Source organism: Hemibagrus wyckioides, linkage group LG18 (genome assembly GCF_019097595.1).
Source record: "Hemibagrus wyckioides isolate EC202008001 linkage group LG18, SWU_Hwy_1.0, whole genome shotgun sequence".
Taxonomy (NCBI): domain Eukaryota; kingdom Metazoa; phylum Chordata; class Actinopteri; order Siluriformes; family Bagridae; genus Hemibagrus; species Hemibagrus wyckioides.
In genome coordinates this window covers 5,125,132-5,137,601 of record NC_080727.1, presented here as the reverse complement: position 1 = coordinate 5,137,601, position 12,470 = coordinate 5,125,132, and the positions used below count along the sequence as shown (strand labels likewise).

At 40.6% G+C, this 12,470-nt stretch overlaps 1 protein-coding gene across 12 annotated transcripts in view; it reads left to right on the top strand.

Annotated features, from left to right (window-relative positions):
- The first annotated feature begins 10,706 nt into the window (after positions 1 to 10,706).
- The window catches only part of celf4 (CUGBP, Elav-like family member 4), a 91,065-nt gene continuing 89,301 nt past the window's right edge, over positions 10,707 to 12,470 (top strand). For 3 of the 12 annotated variants that reach the window (XM_058415244.1, XM_058415245.1, XM_058415243.1), the window contains exon 1: positions 10,714 to 11,749. In XM_058415244.1, the coding sequence (XP_058271227.1) occupies positions 11,344 to 11,749 (406 nt within the window). In that variant the 5' untranslated portion in view covers positions 10,714 to 11,343. Of the gene's footprint in view, positions 11,750 to 12,470 lie in introns of all 12 variants that reach the window. The other 9 variants (XM_058415241.1, XM_058415239.1, XM_058415247.1 and 6 more) reach the window with 8 other exon arrangements.

Sequence of the window (12,470 nt, the reverse complement as noted above, 5' to 3'; positions counted from 1 at the left end):
AAAGACTGCAGGCCAGTCAGGAGCACGCTCTAACTATTCATCCTCCAAGAAAAGACTCTTGGAGAGAGTCTGGACCAGAACTAGAGGGAGGTAAGCTCTCTGTTCCAGATGGTGACTAATGCTACTTTCTCTCTATCTCTGCCTGTGTTTCCAGAGCCAATGCTGTGAGAAGGACAATGGATCCTAGCCTGCTGAACCTCGCCACACTCCTGGTTCCACCTCACCACCTCACCCACACTCCACTGAAGCTTCTAGCACCGCCTCACTTCCAGCAGCACCTGAGAGCTACACAATTTTTCCTTGAATTATTTTGTAATTGTATTTTCGATTCCCAGCCAGTGCCCAAACCCCAGCCACTGGAGGCAGTGCCGGTCCCAAGCCCAGATAAAAATGGCAGGGTTGCGTCAGGAAGGGCATCCAGTGTAAAATCTGTTCCAAGATGTTGTGCAGACCAGTTGGTCTGCTGTGGCAACCCCTCACACGCTGGGAGCAGCCGAAAGATCAACAACAATTTGTAAATAGAAGAGCACTGTTTTCCCTAGATCCTTGACTCCTTGACTCTTTTCTCCATGGTCCACTTGCTGATCCAATTGAGTGTTACAACCGATTGGCCAATGGTAGTGTCCCTTAAACTTCACCTGTGTGATCTGGTTGTTGGTAGAATGATTATAGGTATCTGCATGCATAGATGAAAGAGAACATTTCCAAATCATGAGCACACAGAAAACGTGGAACTTTCCAGCTAGCACAACACACGTCATCTCATGGTTCAACAATAATAGTAATTAAATCTAAAAAACCTCTACAACACAGAAATGTACATTATAGCTCAATGCAGAATTCTTGGCTAATGACTTGGTGACTCAGAGCCAATATGCTGCAAAAATTATTAACATTTACATGTATGGCACTTGGCAGACATTTACAGAAGTTTATATCAATAAATACATCGATACTGGTTCACTAGGTCAGAAACTAAGAGGATCATCAATCTAAAACTCTAAAAAAATATATATGCTAGTATAATTATTTCAGGAGCAGGTAGGTTTTTAGACGTCGATCAAAGACAGACAGTGACTCGGCTGTTCAGATATCTACGGAAATTCACCACTTCAGTCCCAGAACAGAGAAGAGTCTTGACGCTTGCCTTCCTTGTACCCTGAGAGATGATGGGATTAGTCGAGCAGTGCAAATATCAATTCAGTAAAGTAAATACTCACCAACCAAGTTGTTTTCAGATTATATGGTCTGAAAAGTGAATAACCAAAGATACAGTTGAACTTCGGCATACGGATTCATTCTGGAGGTGAGTCCTTAAGACAAAAATTCATATTGCAATACGAATTTTCCCATAAGATATAATGTAAATGCAGATAATCTGTTCCAGCCCCCCAAAATATTACCGGCAAAAGTTCGTAAGGGAGGACATTCATATGTTGAGGTTCCACTGTAGTTTAAGAGGTTAACATGCACAGTTTAAATAGCGTTTATTCTCATTTGAGAAATCTTTCATGTTTCCATAAATGCAGAACCCCATACATGGAAAAATAAAGCATGGTTATTTTACATAAAGTGTCATAGCAAGCATTAGACTAATTACCTCTGCATTATTAGACTGTTATAATGTGTGTTTTGATTGTTCCTGTCAAACCCCAGAACTTAATTTGGTTATAATTTAGCAAGTATAATACAGAAGCTAAGTACAATCTATACGATGCAAGTCTAACATCAGGGATAATGTGTGATAATTACTTGCAGTACCGTAACTAGAAACCACTTTTCCACACTCACTTGCCGTGAACCCTGTCTATGTCAGCTATAAGCTGCTCCTTGTTATTGTCATTGGATTGATAGAGTTTAAAGAGATTCATCAGCAGAGATTATGAGGAAGAACATTGAAGGAAGCTATTCATAGACCTTGTGAGGATTTGAGAGTCAAAAAGTGTGTTGCGAGATGCTTGAGGTTCTCCAAGACAGTGGTGTGGTGCGTATATTTATGTCCAGTACATCCTATACAGCAACCAGGTGAGCTGGTAAGTCTCCAGTTTCTCCAAGAGCCCAAGATCTGACACTTAGGGAAACCACTTGAAGACGTGGTTTCTTTGCTTAAACTATAAATTATTGGAATATCCATGATGATGGATATTACACCATCCCATAGAACTGGAGCTCCTTGCCAGATCACTTCATGGTCCTTGCGTTCAACTGTCCGTGATTAGTTGACGTTCAGTTCTGACATTCTGGATGGTCCTGTCTGCAAAATCTCTCTGAAAAAACAAGCCCTGGCTAGCTTTAGAGAGTTTACAGAAGGTTTGACAGGAATGACAAGAGTTTCTGCATGTCCAAGCATGTCAGAACTGTCTCTAGATATAACTCTCTGGAGTACTACAACTACAGAATGTAGTGGCACAACAGGAAAGCGTTTGCCCTCTTCTTCAAATCCCGATGATGCCACAGCCATCTTTGGTGAGAAGTCCAGAGTTGTCAATGTACTGGAGGTGGGAGCGATGGTGGTACACTTTCCCCTGTCAGCCAGAGCAACACTAATCAATCGCAGATGTCTGTGAGCTCATGTACTGTATGCAGTCAGTTAGTGCTTTCTTCTGAATGTGTTCAGCTGCATTATGATCTCTGCATGGTGTGACAGGGAAGAACTAGTTAATGGGTTGGAGATGGTAAAATAAAAAAAGAAACAGAATTAAAAAGATGTATTGAAGTTTATGGTGCCTACAGTGCATTTGAGACTGACTGATTGTCCAATTATGTAATTGCTTGCAGCTAGATTGCAAGAACAACAATTGGTCTTGAGTGACTTTCCTGTCTTAACAGAGCACTGCTTTTTCTTTCCCCCCAAGGGAAGGCCCAACACACTGTCACTGTCCATAACAGTGAAATCTTTCCTTCTCTCTTGCTGTCAGCTAAGATGTAATCTAGCAAGAATGTAATCTAGCACTCTTGGGTATTGCCAGCCTGGGTCTCACATATCTTTCAGGATTCTCTGTGTGGCTGCAGGGCAGTAGCAGGTGGCTTCAGCCCCCTTTGTTACACTTTCCCTCGGGTGCAATCAGAGGCTCGGCAAGACCAGACACCCAGATACCACAGTTGTCATCAAAGAGTGGCGGCGTGATGACATGACAGGAGGTGACACGTCTCACTGTGGCACAGGTGCTCGTAAGCAGTTGAAAGGTCAGAAGTCGCAGTTAGTCTGACCTCTGATCGTGTCTGGAGAAAGGCTGGTGGGATGTAGTGTGTATACGGCGGCCGTAGAAGCTTCTTAATATGAAGGCATTCATACTTTATGAGCTTAAGTAATATGAAATCCTCTTCTAAGTCTTCTAAGTCATGCGCATACAGAGCTAATCAAACTTTCATTAATTCCGCGAATTCCGATAAAAATTCAAATCACAGTAGAGGTCCGGTTCAAACCAGCACCCTGCATATTCTCATATGGGTTGTATTCTTGCACTGATTTTCCTGTTTTGCTACCAGTAGCAAGCTGAGAGCAGCCGAGAACTGTGATTGAGGATTTGAGCTCTGAAGAAACAACCAGCTGTGTCGAGTGGTAAAGCGCTAATCTCTTTCCAATACAGCCTTAACAACCAGAGGCTCTGATGCACAATATTACCACTCATTCGATAAGCAGCCTCTCAAGAGTAAACAGCAATTAGAGAAAAAAAAACTGTACCAAATCATGCCTTTATTTGTTCTGTATGTGCTTGTGGGTCCCAACTTGAACTTGCTTTTCCTTATCGCTAAGAATAAGCTTATTTTTTTTTAGCATTGAACCCAGCTTTCACTATATGGCTTCCAATCTCAAATCAACTAATTAAAACCATTTAAAGCATATTTACAAGAAACAAAACCAGCTAACTCTGTTTTATCTGGGTATTCTGAAAGCCTTCGTTAACATTAATGCATCGTTCTAAGCTATCACCGAGATTTTTTTTTTTTTGAATATAAAAATAAATACACAACAAATTAAATTGACAAATAAAGGACCGTATTTAGAGTCAAAGCCTTAAGTTCAAAATGGACGTCAATATTTACGTAGGGAACGTATTCTGAGTTGCTTTACGGATGTGCTTATGTTTCCTTGATTCGAATTACCTCAGAGATTGATGGAAGTAGAAGTGCGAAACGTTGTTTGTCAATAATATCTAGACCACTGCTTTTAAACTACCTTGCTTTTAATCTTGGGGGAAAAAAAATGTGGGATAGAAAATGCAGATGGAAGAAGTAAATTATTACCAGCAAATCAAGTTTATTTAACAATACGTCTTCCACCCTTACTACTAAATTACTATGTGATTCAACAAATTAGAATTTCCCATTTCATTTAATATATAATGCGTGTGTGTGTGAGATTTTTCCTTCACTATTTGGGTTGACAAATTAATGAAAATGCCAATGTTTTCATACATTCTTTGCATGCTCCTGGCAAAAATGTTCACGGTTTGAAGGAAAAGCTGGCCAAGCTATGCTTACAGCTCACTTTATGCAAATGTTGTTCATCATTTCGTCCATAAAACGAAACTGTCCTTGTGAAAAGCAACGTGTCCAATTAAAATGCTGTCTCCTTTGAAGTCCAAAATGTAAAATAAAATCATTCTGGGGAAAACGTCATAATTTATATATTTAATATTGGTTTGAAATGACATTCCTTAGTTTAAGCCAATCAAACATGTAAAAATAGGTTTAGATTCAAGGACAGAAGTGTGCATAAGTGAGAAACACCTCTATTTTAGCCAAACATTGTATTGTATATACATGTTTTTTACCTTGTAGATTTTTCTATTACTCCACTAGTGAACTATCGATGATGGTGTTATGATTAAAGATCGATCAGAATTCTCTTTCCTGTGTGATTGCTGCTCATACTGATCCATTTTCAGACAGTCAAATCGCCCATTTATACACAGTTCAATCCTATCTACAAGCTTATACATCTATTAGCAGTTTGTTTGCTTCCCATTTGTCTGCTGTCTCAAACCACCATTTTTTGACAGGGTTTGGTGGGAAAAAATAACACACAGAGTTCATTTTCTCAGTGCCTCTTTGATCCTCCTGATGTTCAGCGCTCCTGTGGCCTTTCCTCCACACCATCCTCTTAAATTACTGTGTGATGATATACTGCCTCCAAGGCTCAAGGCTCGGTGAGATTTAAAACTTTGTCCTGGATGAAGGACAAGGTAGGAGTGGCATTAATATGCAGAGTAGGTAATATCACACATTATCAATCTATTCAGCCACGTTGCCCTGCAAGATTTTGTTTATCTCTCATTTCTTCCACGATTTCGAAAGCATAAGTGGATTTGAGTTCCAGGAAGGTTCCAAGGACGTTGAGAAGTTAGTTTGCTGCAATGCCATAATGTACTTGAGAGAAAAAAAGAGGAGAAGAACTTTGGTACTAAGTGTAGGTTTACAGATTTCCCAATTAAATTCACCCACATATAAAATTGATATCCCCAAAGTGTATTTGTAGTGTTTACAAAAGTCAATGTGTTTGTATTTCAGTGTCTTGGATAGTGCTGTGTACAGCCTGGTGTGTGCTTGGAAGAAAATATGACTTATATATAGAGCAGAAAATCCTATTAGAAGAATATAATCTGTATTAAACAGTACTGTAGTGTGTGGGGTTCCTTAGTTTAGTCTATTAGTCAACGCAAGTTTGTTTTCTTTTGCTTCAATAGAATCATATTGATATCACTTTTACGGTTTGTTTTTCAAACCCACTTCCGCCTGCTCCTGAAGGAATTCTAACAAATCCGACCTGCTCTTGCAGTTACTTTGTTCTTCCTTTGACGCTAAATACAATTTAAATAAAATCCCTGAATGAATTCCATCCTGACCAGCGTTATGAGAAAAAAGAAATAATTCTGACTTTTTTTCTTTTTTTTAGATGGCCACAAGACCATGGTGGAAATTATCAGCCTGGAACCACCTACAAATTCTCCATAGACAGGAAAGCCAGCTATAAGGGCAGTTCTGATGGACACAAGCTTCCATGCTGTGCACTCTTAGCTCCAGGATTGAGATTTTAGCTGGTTATGGTTTATTTTATTCCTTAAATAGTGCAACATGAAATATGACTTTCTATGAATTTAATACACATTAGTGTCAACAGTGTAGCCTAAAAGTTCTTTAGCATTAAACTGGACTAAAATACCTACAAATATCCTGAATCCTGAAAGTTTTTGCTTCCAATGTAGAAGACATAACCACTCAAAAACTTATTTGAATCACTGATCATGAAGCAAAACCCACATTGAAAATTCAATCCTACAATTAATCATTTCCTCCGGAGAGAAATCCGTGCTCCGAGCCGAGCTTTGGATCTGAGCTTTACCTCCCTTCCTTTATTCATCTAAGCCACATCCACTGAAAGAGGCACGGCAACCTATGGGGTTTCAGCGAAAGACATATTGTTCAGTAAATTACCCGTTAATTGCATATTATTATTACCACATCGATGGGCCCGCTCATCAGAAGCTTTTCATTTGGAGTGGCTTGTGGTGCATTCAAAAGCACTGAAAGAAACAAGAGTAGGTGAGGAGAAAAGGAGAGAGAGAGAGAGAGAGAGACCATCAGGGACCAGTAATGACAACATAAACTACAATAATCACCGCAAAACTAGCCACTGAACATAATCATAATCAATGATTTGTGCCCCCATATTCCGCGTCCTGTATTAAAAATATGACCGAAGGCAGGTCGGGTGGATAACAAGAACAAACCAGGCTGCTTTGCCAGGAAAGAAAGTGAACTAGCTGTGCGAGGCCAAGATTTTCTGACAGTCCACGGCGCCAATAATCAGCCATAAATGTCTGTCCACGGTTCCTTTTAAATATCTGACTAAATTTGGCTATGTTCGCTAACAAGGTACAAGGAAACTCCAGATTGTGAAGCCGAGCCGAGGTTACTGATAGATTATTTATTTATTAAAAAAAATAAATAGGTTGTGTGTACAAAAGAAATCCATAAATTAAGAAAAATGTGACTAGTCATCGAATCCGAACACCTGAAACGGTACACTATAAAAAGAGGAGGATGAGTTGTGTACGTGTGGGGTAGATAATGCAGTGCAATACCTGGGTAGTAATGTCTTTGTGGAAGATTTATCACATGCCATGCTTAGGAGGTGATCTTTGTCATCTCTTTGTGAGCTTTGCCTTTAATGGAGTTTTTGTAGCCATCACTTGCACACACTTTTTATCCATTTCCATGATTCCGCACATGAAGAAAATCACAGTTATGGATTTTTAAATCTGGTTGGAATGTTTTGTTTGCTCGAACTTACCAAAACATTTATTCCCTGACTTTTCTAAAAGTTTGATAAATGATTGTCCCCCATTGTTTCCAGGTTGGCTGAAATCCTAAAGCTAACATTCATCTCAAGTGTCTGGATAGATCATGGCGATCATAGCACTCAATTAAACATTTAGTCAGACAGCATTTTTCACATTGGACCAGATTACACTATCAATATTGCAAAGGTCAGAATAAATTGTAGGCTATATTAAGCAGATGTCAAATACGCTGTATTTTCTATCAGCTATACTTTTGGAAAATAAGCAGGTTATGTCTCTTATTTCTGTCACATCGATTTAGACACTTAGGGCTGAAGGAAGTACCGATAGGGTGTGTGTAGGAAGATAATAAAAGCAAAGGCTGTGAGAGCAATAAATTGTTGGATATTTAATACTGGCTTGGACTGAGACCAAACCTTTGAAAATGTAGCGTGGAAGCCAACACAAGCACACTCCGTTCTGTTCCACTGGGTCATCATATCTGTCCAAGTAATCTTTGGTGAAAGTAAATGAAACGTAAAATGAGGGTCCTACTGTCAGCAGTTCATTCCAATCCAACACCAGATTGGTGCTGCTATGCAGGACTTCCTGTAAATGAATCCGTCCTCAGCGTTCAAAAAAAAAAAAAAAAAAACCTGAGTGAATACATCTCCTCAGACTAAAGGAACAATCTCCTCAAACATCCGTGAAATTGCTCTTCATTTGCATATTGTAAACGCGCACCCAGTTGCTGACTTGATTGCACTAATTTTATTCTGCATGCTATAATGCAGGTTGTTTGTTCCCTCATAAGATGCTGTCTGGAGCATTTATTGTTCAGACGAGATTTGTACCCTAACTTTGCTTGAAATTTCGGAGCTTGCCCGAGGATCTCTAGCATCCGTAGCCATTACTGCGCACGTACACGTGCTCGGCTGGGGACTCCACCATCTCCTGTGTGCTTAGAGTGTGTTGCTACCGGAAAGAAGAACGCACACCATGCTCATAAATGCGTTGTAAAGAAACGTAGCTTGCAGGCATGTTTGCACACGTTTGCACAAGTGAGTTGTGTTTGTGTGGCTGAACCTTGAGTTGTTTTTTGCACATCTAGTTGTTGCATCATATTCAATTTGCCTCTTCTTTTAAATAACACACATCCTGCTACTCTGTACCGCACTGGAGGAATCATTAAAGTCCAAATCTGCTACATTTCTCACAAAGTATATCATCAGGAAATATGTTGATTTTGTTGGCATTTGTTTTTATTTGTTTGTTATTGTGGAGGTTTTGATACAGGAGCTGATAAGATGTGGCCATTATGTAAAGGACACGTAAAAAGATATTACATTATGTTTAGTGCTGTAGATGAACATCACAAAATGGCACTAATTCACTGCAAGTAATGCAACACAAGTTCTCACAAGCCTCGGTGATCGGTTAGAAGATAAGTGAAGGTCAGTGATAGGATGAAAATCGGTTAATGAGATGAGAGAAGGATGAAGTTCATGGTTTGTCCATGTTAAATAATGTGTTAAATTATATCAGTTACAAAATATCACGGCTCAACTCAACCTTTTAAAATGATCGGCATCTAAGTTGCATGAATCGCAGCTTTTCCCACTGCTGTCGAGTGCATCATGCTTTTGTTTATATTTTATTAGAAAGTCTGCAGCTTAGGTGCGGAACAAAACTGGTTGACATTAATTTACAAAATTAATAAATAAATATACTTTTCATTATGCAAAAAGCAAGCTTTGTACTTTCATGCTTTCCTTATGCGACCTTGAGTTCTGGAATTCATTGATGGTGTCCAAATGCAGGTTAATTTGCACTAATCTCTAAAGAAAACAAGGCTCTGGTTTAATGAAGAAGCTGACCAAGCCGTCATCTGCCACGGTCACAGCTCACTAAGTAGCACTCCCTAATTTTCTTGCCGTATAAAAACGCTCCTCGAGATAAGAATTGCCTCTGATTGTCTCTTGATAACTCCTCACTACACACACTTAACTCAACTCGGAAATCAGCATCTGGTGACTAAAATGCTATGAGCTTAAATCCCAAGATTGCCAGAGAGCCACTTTAGGGGCATATTGTGATCTAAATCCTTAGTTTCTCTGCTGGCATGCATGGCTTTGGAGAAATTTTTCTGTCAGATGAGGGGAAAAATAATTTTAAAAAATTCTATGCTACATTTGCAAAACATCTGAATGTATGGGCTTATAATAACAATACTGCTTTGGCTTCATAGCCACTCTATAATTGTACATGCTCAGGGGATTTGAGTAAAGATTTACATCCACATGAGATAGCTATGACTCATTGAGTCTGCATGGATTATAGGAGTAATAGACTTCACAGAGATGTGATTGGAGCTCAGATCTGGGGTGGCTAGAGGTATTTCTAGGCTAGAGGTGGCAGCTGCCCCAATGGCCCACCAAGTGGCCACGCCCTTTTGTTCTGTTTGACCTAGACGTGGACACGCCAACCCCCACCCCCGGAGAACAACAGCGTTTGAGAAGCCAGAAAAGCTAACAAATTGTTCATATTATTAGTAATGAAATAAAATTGAACTAATATATATTGTATAATTTTTATAAAAACATAAGAAAACATTATTTCTTAGCATCCTAAGCCCTTTTAGAGGCACGCGCGTGTATCCGGAAAACCTGAGCTCAGGTTTGCCAGTTTCACTTTATACTTAGTTTCCACTTAACCAGATGGCGTTATTTCGACCACTTCTAACAACAGCTTCTTCCTACTATCTAACCAGATCCCACTTTTACACGCCATGTCGGTCAAATGTATACTATAACGTGACTACACAGAGGCGCACGATCTCACGAACGGCGCTGCTTGTGCGCGAGCTGTTGTCACGCGTGCGGAGGAGCTCACGGTCCTCCTCGTCGTCTCCTTCTATTTCTTCAAAAAATAGCACGAGTATGCGACGTAGATATACGCACTTTATTCTCGACTTGTGTTTTTTAATTAGTCACATGTAAGAACAACTACCAGAGTTTCTCTTGAGCGCGCGAGCGGCTCTTTAGTTCTGTCTTCCCGCCATTTTTTTTTCAGCACCAGACGCTGTCCGCGCGCCTCATCACGCCGTTCAAGCGGCTGTGACTCGATATTTCTGAACAAACAGTACGTGACCCTCAAACAAGCAACATGTAAACGTCCACCTGAAACTAAGCTACGTTCAGAGGTAATGTATGAGAATGATTCCAACCGTGTCGTGACTCGTGACAAATAACTGCGACGCTAATCCTTTGTTAATATGTTGCTTTTTGTTTCATATTTTTAACAAAGAAAGAGCCTCAGATTTTGTCCTGCTGATAAGCAAGCCGGGTTTTCTGTTTGTTTTTGTTTTTTGTTTTTTTGGACAGTATGGGCAGCTAATAGTCCGTCATTCACGGGACACCATACAAAGAACTCTACAAACGGTGTTATTTTACTTCATTTATAGTACCTCTCCCCTGGCGGAATGTACCATTTCAAGTATAGGGGAAGCGTGAGAGAAAGAAATAGAGTACGTTACGTATTGAACGGTATATCACTACACAAAATAATATGAACGTATATAATTTTACTATTTTTTCAGACAATATTTAGGACATTAGTTTTTTATTTCGTACGTACTCCAAGATTCTCACAAATACCATGACTTCTCCCCTACACCTCTTTTGGATTTGGTGCAACCCTGTACGTTTAAACCGAGAGGACACCCGTAGCGACTTCCCGATGGAAAAAAAATAAAATAAATAAATAAATAAATAATAAAAGAGTAGCTAGAAGCAGAGGCAAGGGGGAACGGAGGTGTAAATACAAAGCGAAAGCGCTCTATGTCTTTCTCTCTGTCTCTCTCTCTCTCTCTCTCTCTCTCTCTCTCGCTCGCTCTCTCCCTCTCTCTCTTTCTCTCTCTCTCTCTCTCTCTCTCTCTCTCTCCCCCCTCTCACTCTGCGTTTTTTTATGAAATGAACAACTGAGGAGGGCAACATATACAGGGGACGCGCCTCCGCGCCGGGAACGAGCTTTTCATATCTAACTCATTCCACGTTACATGTTTATACGCGCGTGTAAATATTTGCCCGCGACTGCAACTGTAGATCGGGAGCTGCGCGTGACATCCCGAGACTGTCTCACGCACTTCGGAGGACCAGTCGCTGACTTGCCGCCTCTGCTGATCAACGGGTCGCCGTCGACGATGACAACTTTAGCGAACGGACAGGCGGACGCCGCGGTGCACGTAGCGGCCGGCGCGAACGGGCTCGTGAACGGAATAAGCCACGGTCACGGCGCGCCGGGCTGCGCCACCATTCCCATGAAGGACCATGACGCCATCAAGCTGTTCGTCGGCCAGATACCGCGCAACCTGGATGAGAAAGACCTGCGGCCGCTCTTCGAGGAGTTCGGCAAGATCTACGAGCTCACCGTGCTGAAGGACCGATTCACGGGCATGCACAAAGGTAGGGGACTCGGGCTCGGGCTTGTGGCGCGCGCTCGTCACGGTCGCCGTGGAAGGAGAGGGTATGATGGATTATTAACACGGTGAGATTTGTATCACCAAGCAGAAGCTGTTATTACAACATGGCAAGTTATTTTTTTTTTGTTTGTTTTTTGTGTGATAAAAAAAAATTACAAAGTTTATTTGTGTTTATTTTTTCCTCAGTGCATTGCTTAACATCATTACTACAGCATCAATTTCATTTTGATTACAGTTTAAATTCATCTGTTTAAAATCTTCACTGTTGTACGGATGCAAATTCAAAAGGATGCTGAAATTGTGGCCGGTCCTGGCTGCACGAGCGTGTGTGTCTATGTGTGCGTAGATGTGCGTGTGCGCGCGTGGCGCGCGTGTGTGCGCGCGTAAGTCCACACATCACGACAAAAGGTCGGCACCGTATTTAGCACGACTGAGACGAATTCAGTGTTTGACATTTTCACTGACAGCACAAGAGACTTTTATAGTTTAATAATTCAGCATTATTACTACACATAAAATGAAGGTTCCACTTTGAACCGCTTAGAAAATTTAGAACCTTTAAGAGGCTTTGCTTGTCCCATGTGGGAGAACCCTTAAACGTACAACTGAGGGTTTCTCTGTCAAAAAGGGTTTCATTACAAGAGGTTATATAAATATTAATTATCCAACGAATCCTTAAAGCACCACTGAACAACCACTTTTTC